General features: G+C 36.6%; 1 protein-coding gene across 3 annotated transcripts in view; it reads left to right on the top strand.

Annotated features, from left to right (window-relative positions):
• The window catches only part of LOC123531549 (aladin-like), a 121,248-nt gene that overhangs the window by 27,534 nt on the left and 69,433 nt on the right, over nucleotides 1–24,281 (top strand). For all 3 annotated transcript variants that reach the window (XM_053517496.1, XM_053517495.1, XM_053517494.1), the window contains exons 5-7: nucleotides 444–490; nucleotides 9,259–9,444; nucleotides 16,656–16,739. In XM_053517496.1, the coding sequence (XP_053373471.1) occupies nucleotides 444–490; nucleotides 9,259–9,444; nucleotides 16,656–16,739 (317 nt within the window). The remainder of the gene's footprint in view (nucleotides 1–443; nucleotides 491–9,258; nucleotides 9,445–16,655; nucleotides 16,740–24,281) is intronic.

The raw sequence follows: 24,281 nt of genomic DNA, 5'->3' as shown, positions 1-24,281 counted from the left end.
ATGGATCTTCATGAGAATTGGACAGAATTTTTATCTTGATGATATCTAGGTCAGGTTTAAAACTGGGTCACATGAGCTCAAAAACTAGGTCACTATGTCAAATAATAGAAAAAACGACATCATACTCAAAACTGGGTCATGTGGGAAGAGGTGAGCGATTCAGGACCATCATGGTCCTCTTGTTTTAAATGTTTTGATTTGAAGGAATTTTTTTATCTATATATATGAAAGTGAACTGAATGAAAATGCGTTGTGAAATTTGATGCAAATAATTATGTTCCTTGAGTTAATAAACATTTTGTACTGCTCAATAGGTATTTCTTGATATAAGCATAGAACTAACAGTTCAATCTATGATGGAACCATATACACTGGTAAAACTCTGGCCTCGTCAATGTGAAAAATATTAATTATTGACAATAATCTTTTTCTTTGTGTTGCAGTTATCGAATGAAGACATTGTTTCAAGGTATTCAAGGGTGGTCCATTGGTAAGAGTTTCTCAGAATTGTATTTATAAGTACTTGCTTTGAAATGAAGATTGATAAGGACAGATATTTTGTGAGAAGAGTTAGTAAAGAGATGGAGTGCAGACGAAAGCTCTTTAAAGGTATACTTAGTCGAACTCTGCTTTGTTCTTTGTTATCAGTTTAGATGTTAGTCATATCACATCACCCATTCCCGAGTTTACAGATTGCAAATACATCAGCATGCTTTGACGTTTTCTGAAAATGCTATAAGTCAAAGTTATTCTTATCTCGTCTTATCATCAGACTTAAGTAATACATTTTTAGCACGACTTTTCGAAGAAAAAGTAGAGCTACTGCAGTTGCCCCAGTGTCGCTGTTGGTTAAAGTTTTTGATAAAGTCCAATATCTCTGTTACTGTCAAAGCTATCGACTTGAAAATTAAAATACTTATTTACTATCAAAGTCCACACCAGAAGAAACAATCCCCATAACTCTGATTTGAATTCTGACAGAGTAAGGCCCCTTTTTAACTCGGAATTTTTTGGTTAGTTTTTTAGCTCGACTATTCATAGAATAGTAGAGCTATTGGACTCGCCCATGCGTCAGCGTCCGCGTCGGCGTCCGCGTCCCGATTTGGTTAAGTTTTTGTATGTAAGCTGGTATCTCAGCAACCACTTGTGGGAATGGATTGAAACTTCACACACTTATTCACTGTGATAAACTGACTTACATTGCACAGGTTCCATAACTCTGTTTTGCTTTTTTACAAAATTATGCCCCTTGTCTTGACTTAAAAATTTTTGGTTAAGGTTTTGTATGTAAGCTGGTATCTCAGTAACCACTTGTGGGAATGGATTGAAACTTCACACACTTATTTACTGTGATAAACTGACTTACATTGCACAGGTTCCATAACACAAAATTATGCCCCTTTTTCGACTTAGAATTTTTTGGTTAAGGTTTTGTATGTAAGCTGGTATCTAAGTACTCACTAATGGGAATGGATTGAAACTTCACACACTTGTTCACTGTCATGATCTGACATGCACAAAGCAGGTCCCATAACTTTATTTTGCTTTTTTACAAAATTATGCCCCCTTTTTCAGCATAGAAATTTTTGGTTAAGTTTTTGTATGTAAGCTGGTATCTCAGTATCCACTAATGGGAAAGGATTGAAACTTCACACACTAGTTCACTGTCATGATATGACATGCAGTGCAAAGGGTCAATAACTCAACTTTGCATTTTACAAAATTATGCCCCTTTTTGAACTTAGGAGTTTTTGGGTTAAATTCTTATATGTAAGCTGGTATCTCAGTACCCACTAATGGGAATGGATTGAAACTTCATACACTTGTCCACTGTCATGAGCTGATAAGCACTATGCAGGTTCCATAACCCTATTTTACTTTTTTACTAAATTATGCCCCTTTTTCGACTTTCTTATTCATTCAAGCGACAAGGCTGTTAAATAGTCGAGCGTTGCTGTCCTCCGACAGCTCTTGTTATAAAGTCAAATGTCTCTGTTACTATTAAAGCTTTTGTCTTAAAACTTAGAATAGTTATTTACTGTCAAAGTCTACACCAGGAGAATTAATCCCAATAACTCTGATTTGATTTTTGACAGAGTTAGGCCCCTTTTTAACTTAGAATCTTTTGGTTAAAGTTTTTGATAAAGTCAGATATCTCTGTTACTTTCAAAGCTTTTGACTTGAAACTTACAATAATTATTTGCTATCAAAGTCTACACTAGGAGAAACAATACCCATAACTCTGATTGAATTTTGACAGAGTTATGTCCCTTTTTAACTTAGAATTTTTAGCTCACCTGAGTACGAAGTGCTCAAGGTGAGCTTTTGTGATCACCCTGTGTCCGTCGTCAGTCGTCCGTCCGTTGTCAACAATTTGACTGTTAACACACTAGAGGTCACAATTTTGACCCAATCTTAATGAAACTTGGTCAGAATGTTAACCTCAATAAAATCTTGGACGAGTTTGATATTGGTTTATCTGAGGTCAAAAACTAGGTCACCAGGTCAAATCAAAGGAAAAGCTTGTTAACACTCTAGAGGTCACAATTTTGGCCCAATCTTAATGAAACTTGGCCAGAATGTTGCCCTCAATAAAATCTTGGACCATTGTGATATTGGGTCATCTGGGGTCAAAAACTAGGTCACCAGGTCAAATCAAAGGAAAAGCTTGTTAACACTGTAGAGGTCACAATTTTGACCCAATCTTAATGAAACTTGGTCAGAATGTTACCCTCAATAAAGTCTTGGACAAGTTCGATATTGGGTCATCTGGGGTTAAAAACTAGGTCCCCAGGTCAAATCAAAGGAAAAGCTTCTTAACACTGTAGAGGTCACAATTTTGGCCCAATCTTAAACTTAGAGGCCGCATTTATGACTGTATCTTCAGGAAACTTGGTCAGAATGTTAATCTTGATGATTTTAAGGTCCAGTTTGAATCTGGATCATGTAGGATCAAAAACTAGGTCACCAGGTGAAATCAAAGGAAAAGCTAGTTTACACTGTAGAGGCCACATTTATGACCGTATCTTAATGAAAGTTGGTCAGAATCTTAATCTTGATGATCTATAGGTCAGGTTCAAATCTTGGTCATGTGGGGTCAAAAATTAGGTCACTAGGTCAAATCAAAGGAAAAGCTTGTTGACACTCTAGAGGCCACATTTATGACTTATCTTCATGAAACTTAGTCAGAATGTTAATCTTGATGATCTTTAGGTCAGGTTCGAATCTGGGTCATGTCGGGTCAAAAACTAGGTCACTGGGTCAAATCACAGAAAAAGCTAGTTAACACTCTAGAGGCCACATTTAAGATCATATTGTAATGGAATTCTCCCTTACAAAATGAACGTCATGAAATTATGTGACAAATAAACATTTAGCATACAAGTAACTGCTGAACTAGAGTAATCTAACTTAATACAAGGACTGTTTTCAATATTTAAAGTGTTTATATACGTCATACCTAAGTAACTTTCCTTCAAATGGACTGTTTCCTACAAAGATTCTTCATAAAAATTAGAATGTCATCATTGTTGACATTTCTCCTTGTGAGAGAGTACTCTACATTAGGATACGTAACTCTTGTCATAATTAGTACAGGAGGCAGATGGTTCTTCTAACGAATAAATTAATTACTCCCCGACACGTACAGGAAGAGATTTTTACCACATCAGACTATCTACAGACGTATTGGAACATTTCTGACGATGCTGCCTTGTGCCATTTACGGTATTTAAAAATGGCGGACACGGAACTTTGGACTACTTCTACCTTTTTAGGGTCCGGCTTTTCGTGAATGTATCTTTGTTATGAATGAAACTTTTAGGGATTCATATTTATGCTTAAATAACTTAAAGCCTGATGTAAGCCGGATATTTCACATCAATTCTAACATTTTACTATGTATGTACTATATATTGTTAGCGTAACAAATTTCGTCTACATGTATCACTACGCTTAGCATATAATGCTCCGGCTTTTTGTCGATATGTTATTTCATAATGTATATCATGTATAATTATGTGGCTTTTCTTTTAAGCCGTGCTTGTAGTACTCGAGCCTGAAATGTAATGCACTTTTATTGTTCTCATTGTTAATTGTTGCTTTGGGCGTATCACATTACCTAGTCTTAAGCCGGGATTTTCATTGGTCAAAGCCGTTGCCATTGGCACTCCAAAGGCTATAAATACGGGTGTCTGCGTTCAGTCGGTATCTTCTTCTCAACCGTAAAACCTTGAGAAGTAAAACTCACAGATGAGACATTTCTATTCAGAAATACATATTCTATTAAGAAATACATAAAAAGCTCTTTAGCAAGGTAAAAGAAACACTTATTAGGCAGTCTTAACTTTATTTTAAAGAGCAGAAAGTCAAATTCATAGAATAGGCACTTTTAGCCTTACAGAACAACAACAACAACAACAATATTATGAAGTAAATACAAAACCATGTAAAACCGAACCTTGCAGTATGCCTAGTTTGAACTACCACGTTATGGCAGAACCAAAGAGATGCATTGGTCTCCGTAATTCTACTTATATTCACATATTATAATGCTTTGTACTGATGTAGATTCTATATATAACTGCTTTGACTGAAGAAGATCCCATTGCATAGGCCTAGGTCCTCCATTGTTAATCTATGACGATGTATTTATTTCTCCGGTGTAATATCATTTCTACGATGCCATATTGTCAACTTCTGGAACGTACTTTTGTGTTATGTTTACAAGCGTTACACGATTATTATGATGTCACGATATTAAAGAGCTATTTTTAACCGTTCATCCGAGTTCCTGTGGTAATTTGAAGGTATTGATGTAAACCAGAAAGGAGTACCGGTATATATGCACTTCATCTAAACTGATGGTGATGTATGTATACTGGTTATCATTATGGTCCGATATCCTGACTAGATAGGACCGAAAAGGTATTCCCAAGGTATATGATATATATATTGACGCATCTACAGAGATTGTCCAATATCGACGCATCCAAAGAGGTTGTCCCAGGTATATATTTCAACGCATCTGGTGTTAATCGCAACATACACTTGTATTTGCATGCTTTATCAAGGGTAGATGTTGATGTGCAAATACCAGTTATTACTAAATAGATCGGTATCCTGATTAATAAGGATGTGCAACTACCCAGGGGGTAGGTCCTTACAATATCGTAATGAAACTTGGTCAGAATGTTACTCTTGATGATCTTTAAGTCAATAGGTCAGGTGAGTGATACAGGGCCTTCATGGCCCTCTTGTTTTTTGGATTGGTCAATTTCTCTTAGAGTTGTTGCCCTTGATTTAATGAAAAATCCACGTCTACAGCCATTTCTCAGTAACAAGCTGGTAGAATTTCATGAAACATGAGATAAATATGAACCAACATACTTTGATGATGCCTGTCATTTTTAGCTCACCAGAGCACAAAGTGCTCAAGGTGAGCTTTTGTGACCGCCCTGTGTCCGTCGTCAGGCGTCCGTCGTCAACAATTTGACTGTTAACACTCCAGAGGTCACAGTTTTGGCCCAATCTTAATGAAACTTGGTCAGAATGTTACCCTCAATAAAATCTTGGACGAGTTCGATATTATTTTTTGTTTGTTTTGGGTTTAACGCCGTTTTTCAACAGTATTTCAGTCATGTAACGGTGGGCAGTTAACCTAACCAGTGTTCCTGGATTCTGTACCAGTACAAACCTGTTCTCTGCAAGTAAGTGCCAACTTCCCCACATGAATCAGAGGTGGAGGACTAATGATATCAGACACAGTGTCGTTTTTCAAATAGTCACGGAGAACATACGCCCCGTCTGAGGATCGAACTCGCGACCCCGAGATCTGTAGACCAACGCTCTTACTAGAGTTCGATATTAGGTCATCTGGGTTCAAAAACTAGGTCACCAGGTCAAATCAAAGGAAAAGCTTGTTAATACTCTAGAGGCCACATTTATGACCCTATCTTCATGAAACTTGGTCAGAATGTTTATCTTGATGATTCTTAGGCCAGGTTTGAATCTGGGTCATGTGGGGTCAAAAACTAGGACACTAGGCCAGATCAAAGGAAAATCTTGTTAACACTCTAGAGACCACATTTTAAGTTTGAAACCCATGAGAATTAGTCAGAATGTTTGTCTTGATGACCTCTAGGTCAGGGACGAATTTAGGTCATGAGGGGTCAAACACTCGGATTTCTTGCGCAGTTTTACCCCTAAACTGGCGCCTATATTATTAGTAGTATAGGTGTCCTTTTGGTGTCAAGAAAGCGCATGCACATGTGGATTAAGTAAACAGTATATAAAGACTGACTTACTATTTAGATGATTAGGCAGTTGTGGGAGACATGCGCGTTTCTCAAAAGCATCTCTAGTTGCACTTTAATTGTTTAAAAATCTACAGATTTGTACATAACAAACCAACCAATCGGTAGAATTTCATTAAACTTCTTTCATTCTTTTCCATGAACATTTATTATAAATGTGTGAAGTTTTGTAACCACACCTGGTCACCACCTTACCTTGATCACCCCCCCCCCCCCCCCCCCCCCCCCCCCCCCCCCCCCCCCCCCCCCCCCCCCCCCCCCCCCAAAAAAAAAAAAAAAAAAAATTCATTCCATACTATTTTTTTTTTTCAAACCTTCCATGAATATTTATTAGCATGCAAAGGTGTACCGTTCCCCCACCTTGAATTTTTGCCAGATACATTTTTTTGCCATTCCTCACCTAAGTCCTTTCGGCGGGGGATACCAATTCATCGAATTTGCTTTTTTTTTTGTGTTCACCAAAAGGGTTGCCCTTGTCCACCCATCAATCTATCCATCTGTCTGAATTTGTGTTGTGCATATCTCAAAAAGTATTTGATCCAGAGTCATCAAACTGCACATGTTTGTTATTCAGCATGGGAAGTTGTGCACCTGGTGTTTTAATTTGGATTTTGTGGCACTTGACTTAGTCAAAAATAATGCTTAACTGGGCTTAATATTGTGTCGCACGTCAGAAAGTATTTGAACCAGGACTATGAAACATGATACAGACGGCATCATACTTGCGACCACCTCTATTAAGCGATTTTTGTATTAAACGACCGGTCAAAATTTTTACCGAACGTTTTTTGTAAATAAAGTCATTCCATTAAAAGGCTTTTTTAATAAACGACTAGCGACCACATTAATTTAGTCCTGACAGGTAAAACATTCGACAAAAGTATCTATTAAGCAAGCGGGTACCAAATTCCCACCAGGCATTTCTTCACCTGTTTAATTAGCGAGTACATTTTACACATGCCTGAATGCAGTTCACCTTTGTAACAGTTGAACTAATGAACAATCCATTTTAATGAAAAATGTTCACCGTTTTGTGAAATAAATATACACATATGTATGTTCATAATAAATACAGTTACATTAACAGTTAAAAATAACTTTTCTCCTCACCTGACTGAAATTCATTAAGCAACCATTCCATTAAGAGACCACTTTTTAGCAGTCCCTTGGGTGGTCTCCTAATACAATGTCGACTGCATATATTAATATTATTTAGTATGTGCCATTGTGCACTTTGAGTTTTGTTAGAGATATCTCTCAGCAAGACCAGACTTATGCCGCAGTCACAAAACCAAATGATGGCCATACGGTTTAAAAAAATTGTACGAGTCCACCAGTTTCAGAATCCTTACGCTCCCTGTACAAGCATAGCATCTGGTCACAGTACCAACGAGCCCCTTACAATCTTTAGATGATGTAATCATAGGATATTGCAGACAAGTAGTTCGGAGCTTGCAAGGAGCCCAGCCATACGTCATAGGGTGCTTGTAGGTTCTTACAGCACTCACACGGCACTCAGACAGTGTCCATAGGTACTGTGTTTTTATAACCCCTTTAATCACCAAGGAAATCATACGGAGCCCGTACACCCTACGAGCCCCTATTGGACATCGCACGTTCTACGCACAGTGTCCTTAATATCATACGTACAACTGTGTGAGTCCCCTACGATAGTCATACGAGCATCGGAAAGCCTCGCAGTTTTCTAAATCCGCATGAACTTTGTGGGATGCCTGTACAAAATCTTCTGGGCCCGTGCAGTTCCTGTACGGGGCTTGTAGGAGCTGCTACCAATTTTGAAAATCTCTATGAGCTTATAGAGAACTCGGGAGATTTTTCACCAAGTTCTCGAGTCCTCTACGAGTTAAAAAAATGCTCATACGAGTCGACCATGTCCATACGGACGCCATACGAGTTTGCCAAAATTCGACTTAAAAAAAACTACTTGTACTAGTCAAAAACATTCATAAAATGGCATAAAAATTGTGTGTGGCACATCTCTCAAGAAGTGTTTGACCTAGGGTCATGAAACATCATAGGAATAGTATTCAGCATGTGAAGTTCTGCTCCAAGGATTTTTGTCCAGAGCCAGAGTTTTGGCCCTTGATTTTTAAAAATATACTTAAAGGGGATACAAGTTTGTGTTGTGTTGACTTAGTCATAAATCATTATAGGAATGTTAATTAACATGTGAAGTTGTGCACCTGGTGTTCTGTTTGGGATTTCACTTAGCCATACTAGAGTTACTGTCCTTGACTTAGTGAAATGTACACATAAAGCACTAAATAGTTTGTGTTGCATGTATCTTAAGAATATTTCTCCTAGAGTCACAAAACCATGTACAAATATTATCCAGCATGTGAATTTGTGCACCTGAGGGTTTTTTTATTTCACTTTGCAAGACCAGAGTAAGGGCCCTTGATAATAATTAAAAAATAAAAGTTTGTGTCACATGTGCCTCAAAATGTACTTGACCTAGAGTCATAAAACATTAGCATGTTATATAGCTTGTGAAGTTGTGCACCTGGTGTTCTCTTTGGGATTTCAATCCGCTAAGCTAGAGTTATGGTCTTTCTCTTAGTGAAAACTACACATAAAGTGAATAAAAGTCTGTGTTGCATATATCTTAAAAATATTTCACATAGAGTGCTGAAACTATGTACAGTGACAGGCGTGTGTGTGTGTATTTATCTATTGGAAACATTCAAATGTTTCTGTCAGAAAACACTTGCATTATTTCAAAATGTTTTGCTAGTGTGACCGGCACTGTCAGTACTGTTGAAGGAAGTTTTGAAACTCAAGTGAGTGATCTATTATGGGCCTATTGTTATTTTTCTAAACAAATGGGATGTTTTAGTAACTGCCTTATTTTTGGTGACAATTATCATTAAATTAAGGTTTGAGAAATTCATACTACATATAATTTATATTTTGCTTTTTTCAGGACCACAAGTCCAATCAAAGCATTTTCATGGCATCCACATACCTTAAAGTTTTCTTACGCTCTGCAAGATGACACAGTTCGAGTGCATGCAAACTTTACTGAGCTTGCTTCCAGCCTGAAACACACGGAACTGGTTCCAATCTTGAAACATAAACTGCAAAAGAATATTGCCTGTCTGGATTGGCAGTAAGTTTTTATTTTGCCTTGGTGTTAGGATGATGTACAATACAAGGCCAAAAATGTGTTTGTCATATAACAACTCATTGTTAGCTCACCTGTCACAAAGTGACAAGGTGAGCTTTTGTGATCGTGCGGTGTCCGTTGTCAGTGCGTCCGTCCGTCCGTGTGTCCGTAAACTTTTGCTTGTGACCACTCTAGAGGTCACATTTTTCATGGGATCTTTATGAAAGTTGGTCAGAATGTTCATCTTGATGATATCTAGGTCAAGTTCGAAACTGGGTCAGGTGCGGTCAAAAACTAGGTCAGTAGGTCTAAAAATAGAAAAACCTTGTGACCACTCTAGAGGTCACATTTTTCATGGGATCTTTATGAAAGTTGGTCAGAATGTTCATCTTGATGATATCTAGGTCAAGTTCGAAACTGGGTCACGTGCCATCAAAAACTAGGTCAGTAGGTCTAAAAATAGAAAAACCTTGTGACCTCTCTAGAGGCCATATATTTCACAAGGTCTTCATGAAAATTGGTCAGAACGTTCACCTTGATGATATCTAGATCAAATTGGAAATTCGGTCACGTGCCATCAAAAACTAGGTCAATAGGTCAAATAATAGAAAAACCTTGTGACCTCTCTAAAGGCCATATTTTTCATGGGATCTTTATGAAAGTTGGTCAGAATGTTCATCTTGATGATATCTAGGTCAAGTTCGAAACTGGGTCAGGTGCGGTCAAAAACTAGGTCAGTAGGTCTAAAAATAGAAAAACCTTGTGACCTCTCTAGAGGCCATATATTTCACAAGGTCTTCATGAAAATTGGTCAGAACGTTCACCTTGATGATATCTAGATCAAATTGGAAACTCGGTCACGTGCCATCAAAAACTAGGTCAATAGGTCAAATAATAGAAAAACCTTGTGACCTCTCTAAAGGCCATATTTTTCATGGGATCTGTATGAAAGTTGGTCTGAATGTTCACCTTGATGATATCTAGGTCAGGTTGGAAACTGGGTCATGTGCGGTCAAAAACTAGGTCAGTAGGTCTAAAAATAGAAAAACCTTGTGACCTCTCTAGAGGCCATATATTTCATGACATTTTCATGAAAATTGGTCAGAACGTTCACCTTGATGATATCTAGGTCAAGTTCGAAAGTGGGTCACATGCCGTCAAAAACTAGGTCAGTAGGTCAAATAATAGAAAAACCTTGTGACCTTTCTAGAGGCCATATTTTTCATGGGATTTGTATGAAAGTTTATCTGAATGTTCATCTTGATGATATCTATGTCAAGTTCGAAAGTGGGTCACATGCCGTTAAAAACTAGGTCAGTAGGTCAAATAATAGAAAAACCTTGTGACCTCTCTAAAGGCCATATTTTTCATTGAATCTGTATGAAAATTGGTCTGAATGTTCATCTTGATGATATCTAGGTCAAGTTCGAAACAGGGTCATGTGCAGTCAAAAACTAGGTCAGTAGGTATAAAAATAGTAAAACCTTGTGATCTCTCTAGTGGCCATATTTTTCATGAGATCTTCATGAAAATTGGTGAGAATGTGAGAATGTTCACCTTGATGATATCTAGGTCAGGTTCAAAACTGGGTCAGTTGCCTTTTAAAACTAGGACATTAGGTCAGATAATAGAAAAACCTTGTGACCTCTCTAGAGACCATATTTTTCAATGGATCTTCATGAAAATTAATCAGAATTTTTATCTTGATGACATCTAGGTCAAGTTCAAATCTGGGTCACATGAGCTCAAAAACTAGGTCGCTATGTCAAATAATAGACAAAACGACATCATACTCAGTTCAAAACTGGGTCATGTGGGGACAGGTGAGCGATTCAGAACCATCATGGTCCTCTTGTTGTCAAAGCCGCTTGTGGAAGCGAAGACATAGTCGTCCAAATGGCTGTTCGATGTATGTGCTTCCATTTGGATTTGTCTGGACCATAAATTTGACATGCATCTTGTTTATATTTGGCATCAATGTTAGCCTCAGTGAGACGGAGTGTCATGCGCAAACCTCAGGTTCCTGTCTCAAAGGTCAAGGTCACAATTGGAGGTCAAAGGTTATGTCAGATCTTGTCTGGGCAATAAGTTGACCTGCATTGAGGAATCTTGTTATCCACCGCCGATGAAATCGGGAGGGGGGTATTGAAATGGCGTTGTCCGTCCGTCAGTCTGTCCGTCCCCAGCCATTTCTCAGTAGCTACGTGGTAGAATTTCATGAAACTTGAAATAAACATGAACCAACATACTGCGATGATGCCCGTCAAGTTTTTTTTTTGATTGGTCAATTTCCCTCAGAGTTATTGCCCTTGATTTAATAAAAAATGTCCGTCTGCAGCCATTTCTCAGTAACTAACAGGTAGAATTTCATCAAATTTGAAATAGACATGAACCAAGATACTGCGCTGATGCCGGTCAAGTTTTTTTTTTGATAGGTCAATTTCCCTCAGAGTTATTGCCCTTGATTTAATGAAAAATGTCCGTCTGCAGCCATTTCTCAGTAACTAGCAGGTAGAATTTCATCAAACTTGAAATAGACATGAACCAAGATACTGCGACGATGCCCTTCAAGTTTTTTTTCGATTGGTCAATTTTCCATATAGTTATTGCCCTTTAATTGTTTAAAAATCCACAGATCTGTACATAACAAACCAACCAATTGGAAGAATTTCATTAAACTTCTTTCATTCTTTTCCATGAACATTTATTATAAACAGGTGATGTTGTGTACCTACACCTGGTCACTACCTTACCTTGGTATCCTTCCTCCCCGCCCCCACCCCCCAATTTTTTTTTTTTTTTTTTTCATTTTTCGTTTTCTATCAATATTTATAATCAACATGTAAACTGTTGTATCCTCATCCCACCCCCCACCCAAACAAACCATTCATTTTCTTTTAATTTGATTTTGACTAATGAAATTATTTGCTTCTTGGTAACATTTTTAACTTTTTGCTGGATATATTTTTTTGACGTTCCTCAACTCTGACCCTTTCGGCGGGGGATTCCAATTCATTGAATTTGCTTGTTTATATTTGGCATGAATGTTTAGCTCAATGAGTTGGAGTGTCATGTACAAACCTCATGTTCCTATCTCAAAGGTCAGGGTCACAGTTACGGGTCAAAGGTCATTGTAGAGTTTGTCTAGGCCTTAACTTTGATAAATGCATGGTCCTTATGTCACCCTCTACCAAGATTATTAAAATTATACAGATTCGTCAAAAAAACATGGCCGCTGGAGGGCATGGTCACTTTTCCCAATACAGGTATGTTTTTAGTGGAGACTTTAAAAATCTTCTTGTGTGGAACTGCTAGTCCGATTTTAGAATAATTTTACACAAATGGTTCTTTTGTGACCCTCTACCAAGATTGTTCAAATTATTTTGATTCATCAAAAAACATGGCTGCCAGAGGTGTGGTCACTTTTCTCTATATGTATATAGAAGAAAGTTTAAAAATCTTCCTGTGTGTAACTACTAGCCCGATTTTAGAATAATTTTACACAAATGGTCCTTGTTTGACCCTCTACCAAGATTGTTCAAATTATTTTGATTAGAGGGCGTGGTCACTTTTCCCTGTATGTATATAGTGGAAACTTTAAGAATCTTCTTGTTTGAAACTGCAAGTCCGATTTTAAAATACAGTCAACATTGTATTAAGAGACCACCCAAGGGACTGCTAAAAAGTAGGTCTCTTAATGGAATGGTCGCTCAATGAATTTCAGTCAGATGAAAAGAAAAGTTATATTTAACTGTTAATGTAACTGTATTTATTATGAACATACATGCATGGTTTAAAAATCTGTTTTAACATCGTGAACACTTTTTCAAGTCCACAAACCGTGAAAATTATGGCTAGATTGTTTGTCAGTTCGACTGATACAAAAGTTAATTGCATTCAGTCACGTGCAAAACGTACTCGCTAATTACACAGATGAAGAAATGCCCGGTAGAATTTTTGTACCTGGTCGCTTAATAGATACTTTTGACGAATATTTTACCTGTCGGGACTACATTACTGTGGTCGCTAGTCTTTTAATAAAAAGTCATTTAATGGAATGAATATATATACTGAAAACGTTCGGGAGGGATTTTGACCAGTCGTTTAATACAAAAATCGCTTAATAGAGGTGGTCGCAAGTACGATGTCGACTGTAATTTAACACAAATGGTTCTTGTGTGACCATCTACCAAGATTGGTTCAAATTATTCCGATTCATCAAAAAACATGGCTGCCAGGGGGCGTGGTCACTTTTCTTCTCTGAGTAATAGCTAGAGCCTTGATATTTGGCGTGTGATATCAGATTTGTAATGTCTGCCATAATTGGTTAAATTATTGCCCTAGGTTCAAAAGTGTTTGTGACATGTGTATAATATAGGCTAACATAGAAGGAACTTACAAACACACTTGAAGCCTTGTACACAGGTCAATGACCTTCTTGTTTGTTAGTTTTTTATCCCCTGCCGATGAAATTGGGAGTGGGGTATTGAAATGGCGTTGTCGGTGCGTGCGTGCGTTTGTCCATCCGCAGCCATTTCTCAGTAACTAGCAGGTAGAATTTTATGAAACTTGAAATAAATATGAACCAACATACTGCGATGATGCCTGTCAAACCTTTTTTGGACTGGTCAATTTCCCTTAGAGTTATTGCCCTTGATTTAATGAAAAATCCATGTCTGCAACCATTTCTCAGTTATAAGCTGGTAGAATTTCATGAAACTTGAAATAAATATGAACCAACATACTTCAATGATGCTCCTCATGTTTTTATTAAATTGGTCAATTTTCCTTAGAGTTATTGCCCTTTAATTGTTTAAAAACATAACAAACCAACCAATTGGTAGAATTTCATTAAACTGGTCAGAATGATAGCCTTGATGAAATTAAGGTCAAGTTTGAATATGGGTCATCTGGGGTCAAAAACTAGGTCGCTAGGACAAATCAAAGAAAAATATTTTGTATGTGATAGAGACTGTATTTTTCAGTTGATATTGATTAAATTTTGTCAGAATGATTGCCTTGATCAAATCTAGGTCAAATTCGAATGTATGTCATCTGGCTCAAAAACTAGGTAATTAGGTCAAATTGAAGAAAATGCCTGTTTACACTTAAGAGACCACATTTTTGGTCCAATCTTATGAAGAAATAGAGCTTCATTAAACGTGGTATGTAGTATCCTTACAATGTCATCTCTCAGGTTTGTTCAGATGGAGGCACTTGAACTGTTTAATATATATTTATGCCAAACACAATCGTTACCATTTATTATTAGCTTGTCTGATTTTTGAAAAAAGTCTATAAAGTATTGTCATCACTTGATCGTTTGCATCGATCTTGGTGTAGGTGTCTGCGTTGGTTAAAATTTTTGTTTAGGTCCACCTTTCCTCAATTGTTGTAAGAGCTACAGCTTAGAAACTTTGCACACTTGTTTACCATCATTAGGGGACTAAATAGGCTAAGAACCATAACTTTGATTTGGTTAGAATTATGGCCCTTTTTGTACTAATAAAATTTGAGTCTCTTGGTTAAATTTTTAGCTCACCTGAGTACGAAGTGCTCAAAGGTGAGCTTTTGTGATCGCCCTGTGTCTGTCGTCCGTCTGTCGTCGTGAACAATTTGACTATTAATACTCTAGAGGTCACAGTTTTGGCCCAATCTTAATGAAACTTGGTCAGAATGTTACTCTCAATTAAGTCTTGGATGAGTTTGATATTGTGACATCTGGGGTCAAAAACTAGGTCACCAGGTCAAATCAAAGGAAAAGCTTGTTAACACTCTAGAGGTCACAATTTTGACCCAATCTTAATGAAGCTTGGACAGAATGTTACCCTCAATAAAATCTTGGATGAGTTTGATATTGGGTCATCTCGGATCAAAAACTAGGTCACCAGGTCAGATCAAAGGAAAAGCTTATTAACACCCTAGAGGTCACAATTTTGGCCCAATCTTAATGAAACTTGGTCAGAATGTTACCCTTAATAAAATCAGTTTGATATTGGGTCATCTGGGGTCAAAAACTAGGTCACCAGGTCAAATCAAAGGAAAAGCTTGTTAACACTGTAGAGGCCACGTGTATGATTGTATCTTCATGAAACCTGGTCAGAATGTTAATCTTGATGTTCTCAAGGCCTAGTTTGAATCTGGGTCATGTAGGGTCAAAAACTAGGTCACCAGGTCAAATCAAAGGAAAAGCTAGTTAACATTGTAGAGGCCACATGTATGACCATATCTTAATGAAATTTGGTCAGAATGTTATTCTTGATGATATATAATTCATGTTCAAATCTGGGTCAGGTGGGGTAAAAAACTAGGTCACTAGGTCAATTCAAAGGAAAAGCTTGTTAACACTCTAGAGGCCACATTTATGACTATATCTTCATGAAACTTACTCAGAATGTTAATCTTGATGATCTTTAGATTAAGTTCAAATCTGGGTCGTGTGGGGTAAAAAACTAGGTCACTGAGCCAAATCAAAGGAAAACTTGTTAACACTTTAGAGGCCACATTTATGACCATATCTTAATGAAACTAAGTCAGAATGTTAATCTTGATGATCTTTAGGTCAGTAGGTCAGGTGAGCGATACAGGGCCTTCATGACCTTCTTGTTTGTTAAGTCCACCTTTTCTCAAAAGCTATAAGAGCTACAGCTTTGAAACTTAGCACACTTGTTTATCATCATTTAGGGACAATGTAGGCTAAGAACCATAACTCTGATATGCATTTTGTCAGAATTATGGCCCTTTTTATACTTAGACAATTTGAGTTTATTGGTAAAACGTTTTGTTAAGGTCACCTTTTATCAATATTTATAAGAGCTACAGCTTTTAAACTTTGCACATTTGTTTATCATCATTAGGGGACAATGTAGGTCAAGAACCATAACTCTAACCTGCATTTTGTCATAATTATGGCCCTTTTTGTACTTAGAAAATCTGAACTATAACTCTTTCTTACATATTGTCCAGCACTTGCAGATGAGCGATGGCACCCGTAGGCGGTACTCTTGTTCAGTTTGTCATGGTCAGATGAGCACTAAGGCCACTATAATTGTCCTCTTGTGTCTTAGGAAACACCGTTGTTGCCATTCATGATTCAGTGTGTGATACTTACATTCAAGGTGAAATACTCAAGGTAAGGTGAGCAACTTTGGTCTGCTTTGCGCTTTTGTTCATGTTTAATGTATTATGGTCTTAATTTAAACTTTATTTTTCAGACCTAATTCCTCTTCAGTGTTAGCAGTTGGATGCCAGTCATGTATTCTTATATGGCATGTAGAGCCAACTTCACTTGCTACAAGGTAATCCTAGTAAATTAAGTAGTGTCAAAGATGCACATAGAGTGATTGAACTATCTGTTAGTCCATCCTTCACTATCCCCTGCCGAGGGAGGGATATAGTTTTGGCATTGACCGTCCTTCTTTAACTAAAACTTTATATACATGTTCACCACTATGAGGTTATGCGGCCCATCAAGTTTCAGTCAGATTGCTCGAGTAACACTGGAGTTATAGCCCTTAGCTATATTTGACCTAGAACTATGAAACTTAAATTGGTACTGCATACACAATTTCGTCAGGATCTCTTTAGTAACTTCAGAGTTATTGCCGTTTAATTGTTTAAAAATCCACATATTTGTATATAACAATTTTTTAGCTCGACTATTCGAAGAATAAGTAGAGCTATCCTACTCACCACGGCGTCGGCGTCGGCGTCGGCGTCACACCCTGGTTAAGTTTTTCGTACCAGTCCGCATTTTGACAAAGTCTTTTGAGATAAAGCTTTGAAACTTTCAACACTTGTTTACCATCACCATGTCCAGTTATAGGCAAGAGTATATAACTCTGTCAAGCATTTTGACTGAATTATGGCCCCTTTTGACTTAGAAATCTTGGTTAAGTTTTTCGTACCAGTTCATATTTTGGCAAAGTCTTTTGAGATAAAGCTTTGAAACTTTCAACACTTGTTTACCATCATCATGTCCAGTTGTAGGCAAGAGTACATAACTCCATCAAGCATTTTGGTTGAATTATTGCCCCTTTTTTACTTAGAAATCTTGGTTAAGTTTTTCGTACCAGTCTACATTTTGACAAAGTCTTTTGAGATAAAGCTTTGAAACTTTTAACACTTGTTTACCATCACCATATCCAGTTGTAGGCAAGAGTACATAACTCCATCAAGCATTTTGGCTGAATTATGGCCCCTTCTGACTTAGAAGTCTTGGTTAAGTTTTACGTACCAGTTTATATTTTGTGTAAAGTGTTTGACATATGGCTTTGAAACTTTTATATCTTGTTCAGTATTATAGTCTCTATCAATAGGCAAGAGTACATAACTCTGTCATCTTTTTTGGCTGAATTATGGCCCTTTTTGAACTTGGAAATTGGTTCTGTTTTCATATATGTCCATGTTTTGTCAAGACTATTTGACATATGGCTTTTAAACTTTAAACACTTGTTTATCATTATAATTTCCATCTGCAGGCAAGAGTACATAACTCTTGACAACTATTTTGGCTGAATTATGGCCCTTTTTGGACTTTGACATTTTTGTCAAAATATTTGAACTGTGGCTTTGAAACTGTTAACACTAGTATATCAACATGATTTCCATCTGTAGGCAAGTGTACATAACTCTGTCAACTATTTTGACTGAATTATGACCCTTTTTGGACTTGGAAATTAGTTAAACTTTTCATACAAGTCTGTGTTTGCCTAACATATAACTTAATAACATATTTGCCATCATGGTCACACATTGCCACTTAGTGCAAGACTAATCGAAATACACAAATACAGGAAATTTTTTTGTTTAATCCATTTTTTTTTTTTGTCTGAAAATCTATGGAAATATTTTGACCCCATTCTTCAATCAATTCTTCGAATAGTCGAGCGCGCTGTCATCCGACAGCTCTTGTTTTTTTTGTTTGTTGGATTTAACGTCGCACCGACACATGATAGGTCATATGGCGACTTTCCAGCTTTTAATGGTGGAGGAAGACCCCAGGTGCCCCTCCATGCATTATTTCATCACGAGCGGGCACCTGGATAGAACCACCGACCTCCCGCAAGCCAGCTAACCAATCGGTAGAATTTCTTAAAATTCTTTCATTCTTTTCCATGAACATCTGTTGTAAACATGTGAAGTTGTGTACCCATGCCAGGTCACCCCCATGCCTTGGTCACACCCCCCCCCCCTCCCCACACCCCCCCCCCCCCCCCCCCCCCCCCCCCCCCCCAAAAAAAAATATAAAAAAATTCCTTATTTTAAAATCTTTCAAATGTCCTATATTTCCCAACTTGCAAAGTTGTACCATTCCCCTACCTGGCTCCTCCACCCAGTAACCCCCACCACCCTGCAGACTTGTAGTAATGCTAATGCTAATGCATTAATAATGCATTATTTTTTTTCAAATAATGCCAAGTAATGATTAATGCCACAATTTTAGCATTAAAAATAATGCTAATTTAATGCCAAAGTTTGTAATGCTAATGCTTAGCATTACTTAGGCATTATTTTCTGTATCACTGGAGAAAACATAATACATACATGTATAATTTTATTAGCTCATCTGATTTTTTGGGAAAAAAAGGATGAGTTACTGTGATTACTTGATCGGCATTGGTGTAGCCTGGTTAAGTTTTATGTTTAGGTCAGCTTTTCTCCTAAACTATCAAAGATTTTGCTTTGATACTTGCAACACTTGTTCACCATCTGCAGCTGACCCTGTACAGCAAGAAAACATAACTCCATAATGCTTTTTGCAAGAATTATGGCCCCTTTTGGACTTAGAAAATATCAGATTTCTTGGTTAAGTTTTATGTTTAGGTCAACTTTTCTCCTAAACTATTAAAGCTATTGCTTTGAAACTTGCAACACTTGTTCACCATCAAAAGCTGACTCTGTACAGCAAGAAACATAACTTCATCCTGCTTTTTGCAAGAATTATGGCCCCTTTTGGACTTAGAAAATCAGATTTCTTGGTTAAGTTTTGCATTTAGGTCAACTTTTCTCCTTTACAGTCAAAGCTATTGCTTTAAAACTTGGAGCAGTTATTTGCCATTAAAAGCTGATATATACTTCAGATGAAAAAAAAACGCGAAATTCTATAACTTTTTTGTTTGATGAGATTTTCACCCAAAATAAAAAACAGCATGTTTCCTTACCAGCCATTCACTGTCAAAATTACACCCATATAGATTGAAAAATAACAAAAAAATTGACAGTTTACTTTCTGACTTTTTCCATTATATCAGGCCTAAGACCACAGTTATTTTTACTATATGTTCTATATAGGCACTGGACACTATAGCAATTTTGCAGGCATTCCAACCCCCCTAAAAATACCTGAACTCATCAGAACTATTCAAGAGAAAGAATTCCAGCCACAGTAAACATTGGGTTGACTGGCTCTTTTTTCCATCATTTTGAACCAAATCACACGTGACTGTATGAAGAATACACTCTAGATGGCCACAAACAGGCAAAACAGGCCCTATTAAAAAGTCATGTTATGCATATTCTGACATTCTCATTTTGTCAAATTGTACATGTACCTACTATTTCATACCTTTTCTATTAAATTATGCCATTTATTGCAGGTCTTTCATTCAAAAATTCACTAATATTCACCATCAAACAGAGGAACTTTTATTTTTTTTTTTTTGTTGGATTTAACGTCGCACCAACACATGATAGGTCATATGGTGACTTTCCAGCTTTAATGGTGGATGAAGACCCCAGGTGCCCCTCGGTGCATTATTTCATGACAAGCGGGCACCTGGGTAGAACCACTGACTTTCCTTAAGCCAGCTGGATGGCTTCCTCACATGAAGAATTCAACACCCCAAATGAGGCTCAAACCCACATCGATGAGGGGCAAGTGATTTGAAGTCAGTGACCTTAACCACTCGGCCACGGAAACGGAGGAACTATTTTCAGCGTAACCACTTCCTTATTGTGGTCAACCAAGGGCAAATAACTGTGGTCTTGTGCCTATTTAGACCTATTTTTCTCTTCAAACTAAAAAATATTTTACCAGTACAATCTCAGATGTATAACAAATTAAATCTGAAAGTTTCACCTTTGTTGAACTATGCACTAAAATTTGACAGCTTTCAATGTTACACATGGTATCGGTAAAATCTGAGCGAAAAAAAATTCACATACTTTTCAGATGAAAAAAACGCGAAATTCTATAACTTTTTTGTTTGATGAGATTTTCACTCAAAAAGAAAAACAGCATGTTTCCTTATTATATAGCTATCCAAATTAAGAGCCACTTCAAGTTTGATTACAATAACACTGTTCAAATTTTAGGAAAATTATTCATATTACAAAAAGCACGTTGAAACGTTCGTCTACTCATACGAAAAACAAAAATGTGAACTAAGAAAAATCCTATAGCTGTCGAATTTGTCCTTTTTAAGCAACCAAGTATGTGGCAAATACAAGAATGAATAGCTTTTGTACATAAATGTCTCGCATACTTTTCAGTGATCATTCATATATGGCTACCCTAGGTAAAAATGAGCCAAGCAGCTCTGAAAAGTCAAATATTTGAGCTTACTAAAAAACTAAGTAATATAAGTCTTTCTGGAATGAATATTTCACTCAAATCTTACAGTTTACAGGCATTCAGTGCACTCTGTAAATGAAACATGCACACCATGACCATTTACACTGCACAAAATCTTACATTGTGTATCACAGCTGAGCTTTCTGGTAAAAACAGCCCCTATCTGTATAAAGAATGATTTTAATGTACATCACTGCTTGCTGAATGTTTCAAACTGGCTAAATTTCTGCAAATACCTTAATAAATAATATGAACTTAGGTGCTACCTAGAAGGCAGAGCTCCCTTGAAAAATCACCAGTGCCCCTTGAAAATTAAAGGAGTGCTGCTGGAATGACCTGGAATTATGGATCCGTTTTAGGAAGTTTATGTTCTTTAAGATCTATTAAAATTTTCATGAGAAAGTTACAGTTCTTTTTAGAAAGAATAATGTGTCCAACTTTAAGGCAAAATACTGCTATGATAGACCTCTGGTATGGGAGAATGAAAATCATTTACATGTACAAAGCTTGTTTAAAAACCAAAAGACTAGCTTTGTACATGTAAATGATGAGAATTTTACCCAGAGAAAATCACTTTTTTTGCCGAAATTCTCGAAACTTCTGTTTTATTTACTGAAGTGCGAAGTTAACAATTTTATGGTTAATCTTTAGCACAACTGATACAGATTAGGAATGGTAGTTACTAGTAAGAGCCTTTTTGATGTTTATTGATAATCATAGTCAATAGTTTTTTTTCCTAGTAACAAACTCTGGTCAGTGATTTTTAAGCTTGTGGATGAAATATATGTTAACAGGGAGAAGAGCATTTTGTGCTTTTCAGAGTTCAATGCCTGTAAATTTTGATCCAAAAACCTTTTTTTTAAAAAAGTTTTATCTACTGACTACTGTAGGCTACAGACAGTACTACATTGGAACCTGACATCACTAACAAAACACTTGTTAAATATCACATGAATGACTTTATTGTTTTTTCAATACTTTCAAAACCCATAATAAATTAAATAAAAAAAAACCTGAAAATAAAAAAGAAATTATAAAAAAAAAAAACGTTTTGGTGAGGATGCGAATCCCACCTTTGGATTTCAACGCGACATCGCTAACCACTGCACCAGTGTGGAAGTATGACGTCAATCACCACAAATATAAGTATATATAATAAACTCAGTTGCGGCAGCGTAAACGAAAATCGTTTCACATTGAAAATATTGTATTTTACCTTTCTTTCTTCGTAGAAAATGTATTAGCACTAAATTCTTATTATCAGGCGCTCATTTACATTTTATTCAACTTCAAAGCAGTAAGCGAAACGCTTTGTCACTGTAAAACAGCAAGCGTCTATTGACGTCTTACTGATTTAATTACTATGGCATTGCGTACTGGAAGAAACCCGAACAACACGATTCCAAAACTTACACGAATTTCAACTTGATAGTAATGTCTGTACACAGTTTTATTCATTTTCTTTTCACACGTTTTAACCGTAATGCGACGCTGTCGGCGCCGCTTTGCGGCGCCGGTAGCTCTGCTATCAACCTGAGAAACTACAACTTGTTCTCCTAATTTTTACGGTGACTAATATCAATTGAAGTGACCCTTTGTGTGATCGAACCAGGATCTTCTGTGTGATTGGAAGGCCTGCGGCTGAACAACATTCTTAAATAAGAGAGAAGCTAGTCATAATATCTCGGATTGAATACTTATTTAGTTTAAATGATTGCATGTATGTGCAAAATATATTTCAAAACAATCTGACTGCAAAGAAAGTGTGAAATGTAAAAGAAGTGCCCCTCAAAGCAACTTTCCTATAAACATTTACATCACAATCTCCTTTCCCCATACTGAAACTGTCAAAATGTAATATAGAACCTCAAAATCAAGTCTTACATAATTATGTACATTATGTCAAATAACAAAGCTATCAATCACAAAGCAGTCTGTTCAAATTCCTTGCTTTATGGACTTCTAGATCTGAAGCAGTGTTTACAGTTTTCAGGTAAAATCAGCTACAATCTGAACTGAATATTCTCACTGGGAATACAGCTTACTGTATCAGCTATTATGAAAAAATCCTGTCCAATTTCATGGTAACTGATTATTAATGTAATCTCACTACCAAACATGCTTCAGAATGTAGTCATTATGGCAAAACTGGCTGAAATAATGTTATTCCACTATAACTCTAATTTCTACCTTTTTTTGGCTTGACATTGCAATTTAACGAAGTCTATTAAATATTACAATATCACAGAAAAGTAGCTGATTGTGATTAAAAGTATCTACAAAGTAATTATTTACCCATTCACAACACCGAACAATTGTCTTCTGACAAATCTGAGAAGTTGTAGACTCATATATACAAAGGCGGTAAATCTCCGTCTATGCAACAAACTTCACATTGTTTGAGTGCTCTCATTTCAGGTTTTTGGGTACTAAAAATGTAAGAAATCCAACAGAATAGGTAAATATACAATTCAGGACCTCAGATTTGATGATTTATGCTCAATTAAGCATTAAGGAAACCAATATGCAAGTCTAGTATGTGTATAATCTGCCTGTTTTCCTTCAAAATCAGTTAAAATATGCCAATTTCAGGCCTAATCTCTTCAATTTTCAAGTCCTTGAACTGTTGCACAGATTACGATTACACATATTTCTCGATTCAGACTCTGTGTACTGTGTAAATTCAAGTAACCAAAAGAGCAATTTAATGTAAACAAGACTAGAAAAAATACATGTCCGACTCTAGGTCAGATTTCCTTGGCACAGCTTAAATTTCTAAAAAATCCAGAAAATATCACATCGCGGCATTTGTAATACACATACAGCTTGCATTAAAAATGCATTTAATGCATGAAAACCTGCAAAATTAGAAAATTTCCAGAAATATATAAACTGAAAGTAGGATTTTTCACATTTTTCAAAGCTGAACACCACTAAATCCAGCTGTTCTTTACTTCATATAAAATCCACTTACTTCATAACGATTTTTCGACATTTTCTAGCATATCAGATTTTCAGGGACTTATATTCCCATAAAGAACTAGATCACTACTTAGAAAAACAAAAAGAAAAGGGGGTGTTAACTTTTATATAAGAAAACTATAGTTCGTTAAATACAACTCGCTGAATTTACTACTTTTTGCTTCTTTCGAGACATTAAATTATTACGCCGCCATTTTTACCTAGCATGAGATAGGAACATGCCGATTTCAATAGAATGCAAAGTTATACATACTGAAACGTGGTAGGGTAAAAGTATTTAGCA

This window comes from Mercenaria mercenaria, chromosome 11 (genome assembly GCF_021730395.1).
Source record: "Mercenaria mercenaria strain notata chromosome 11, MADL_Memer_1, whole genome shotgun sequence".
NCBI lineage: Eukaryota > Metazoa > Mollusca > Bivalvia > Venerida > Veneridae > Mercenaria > Mercenaria mercenaria.
The sequence above is the reverse complement of the archived record's forward strand: the minus strand, read 5'-3'. Positions and strand labels throughout refer to the sequence as shown.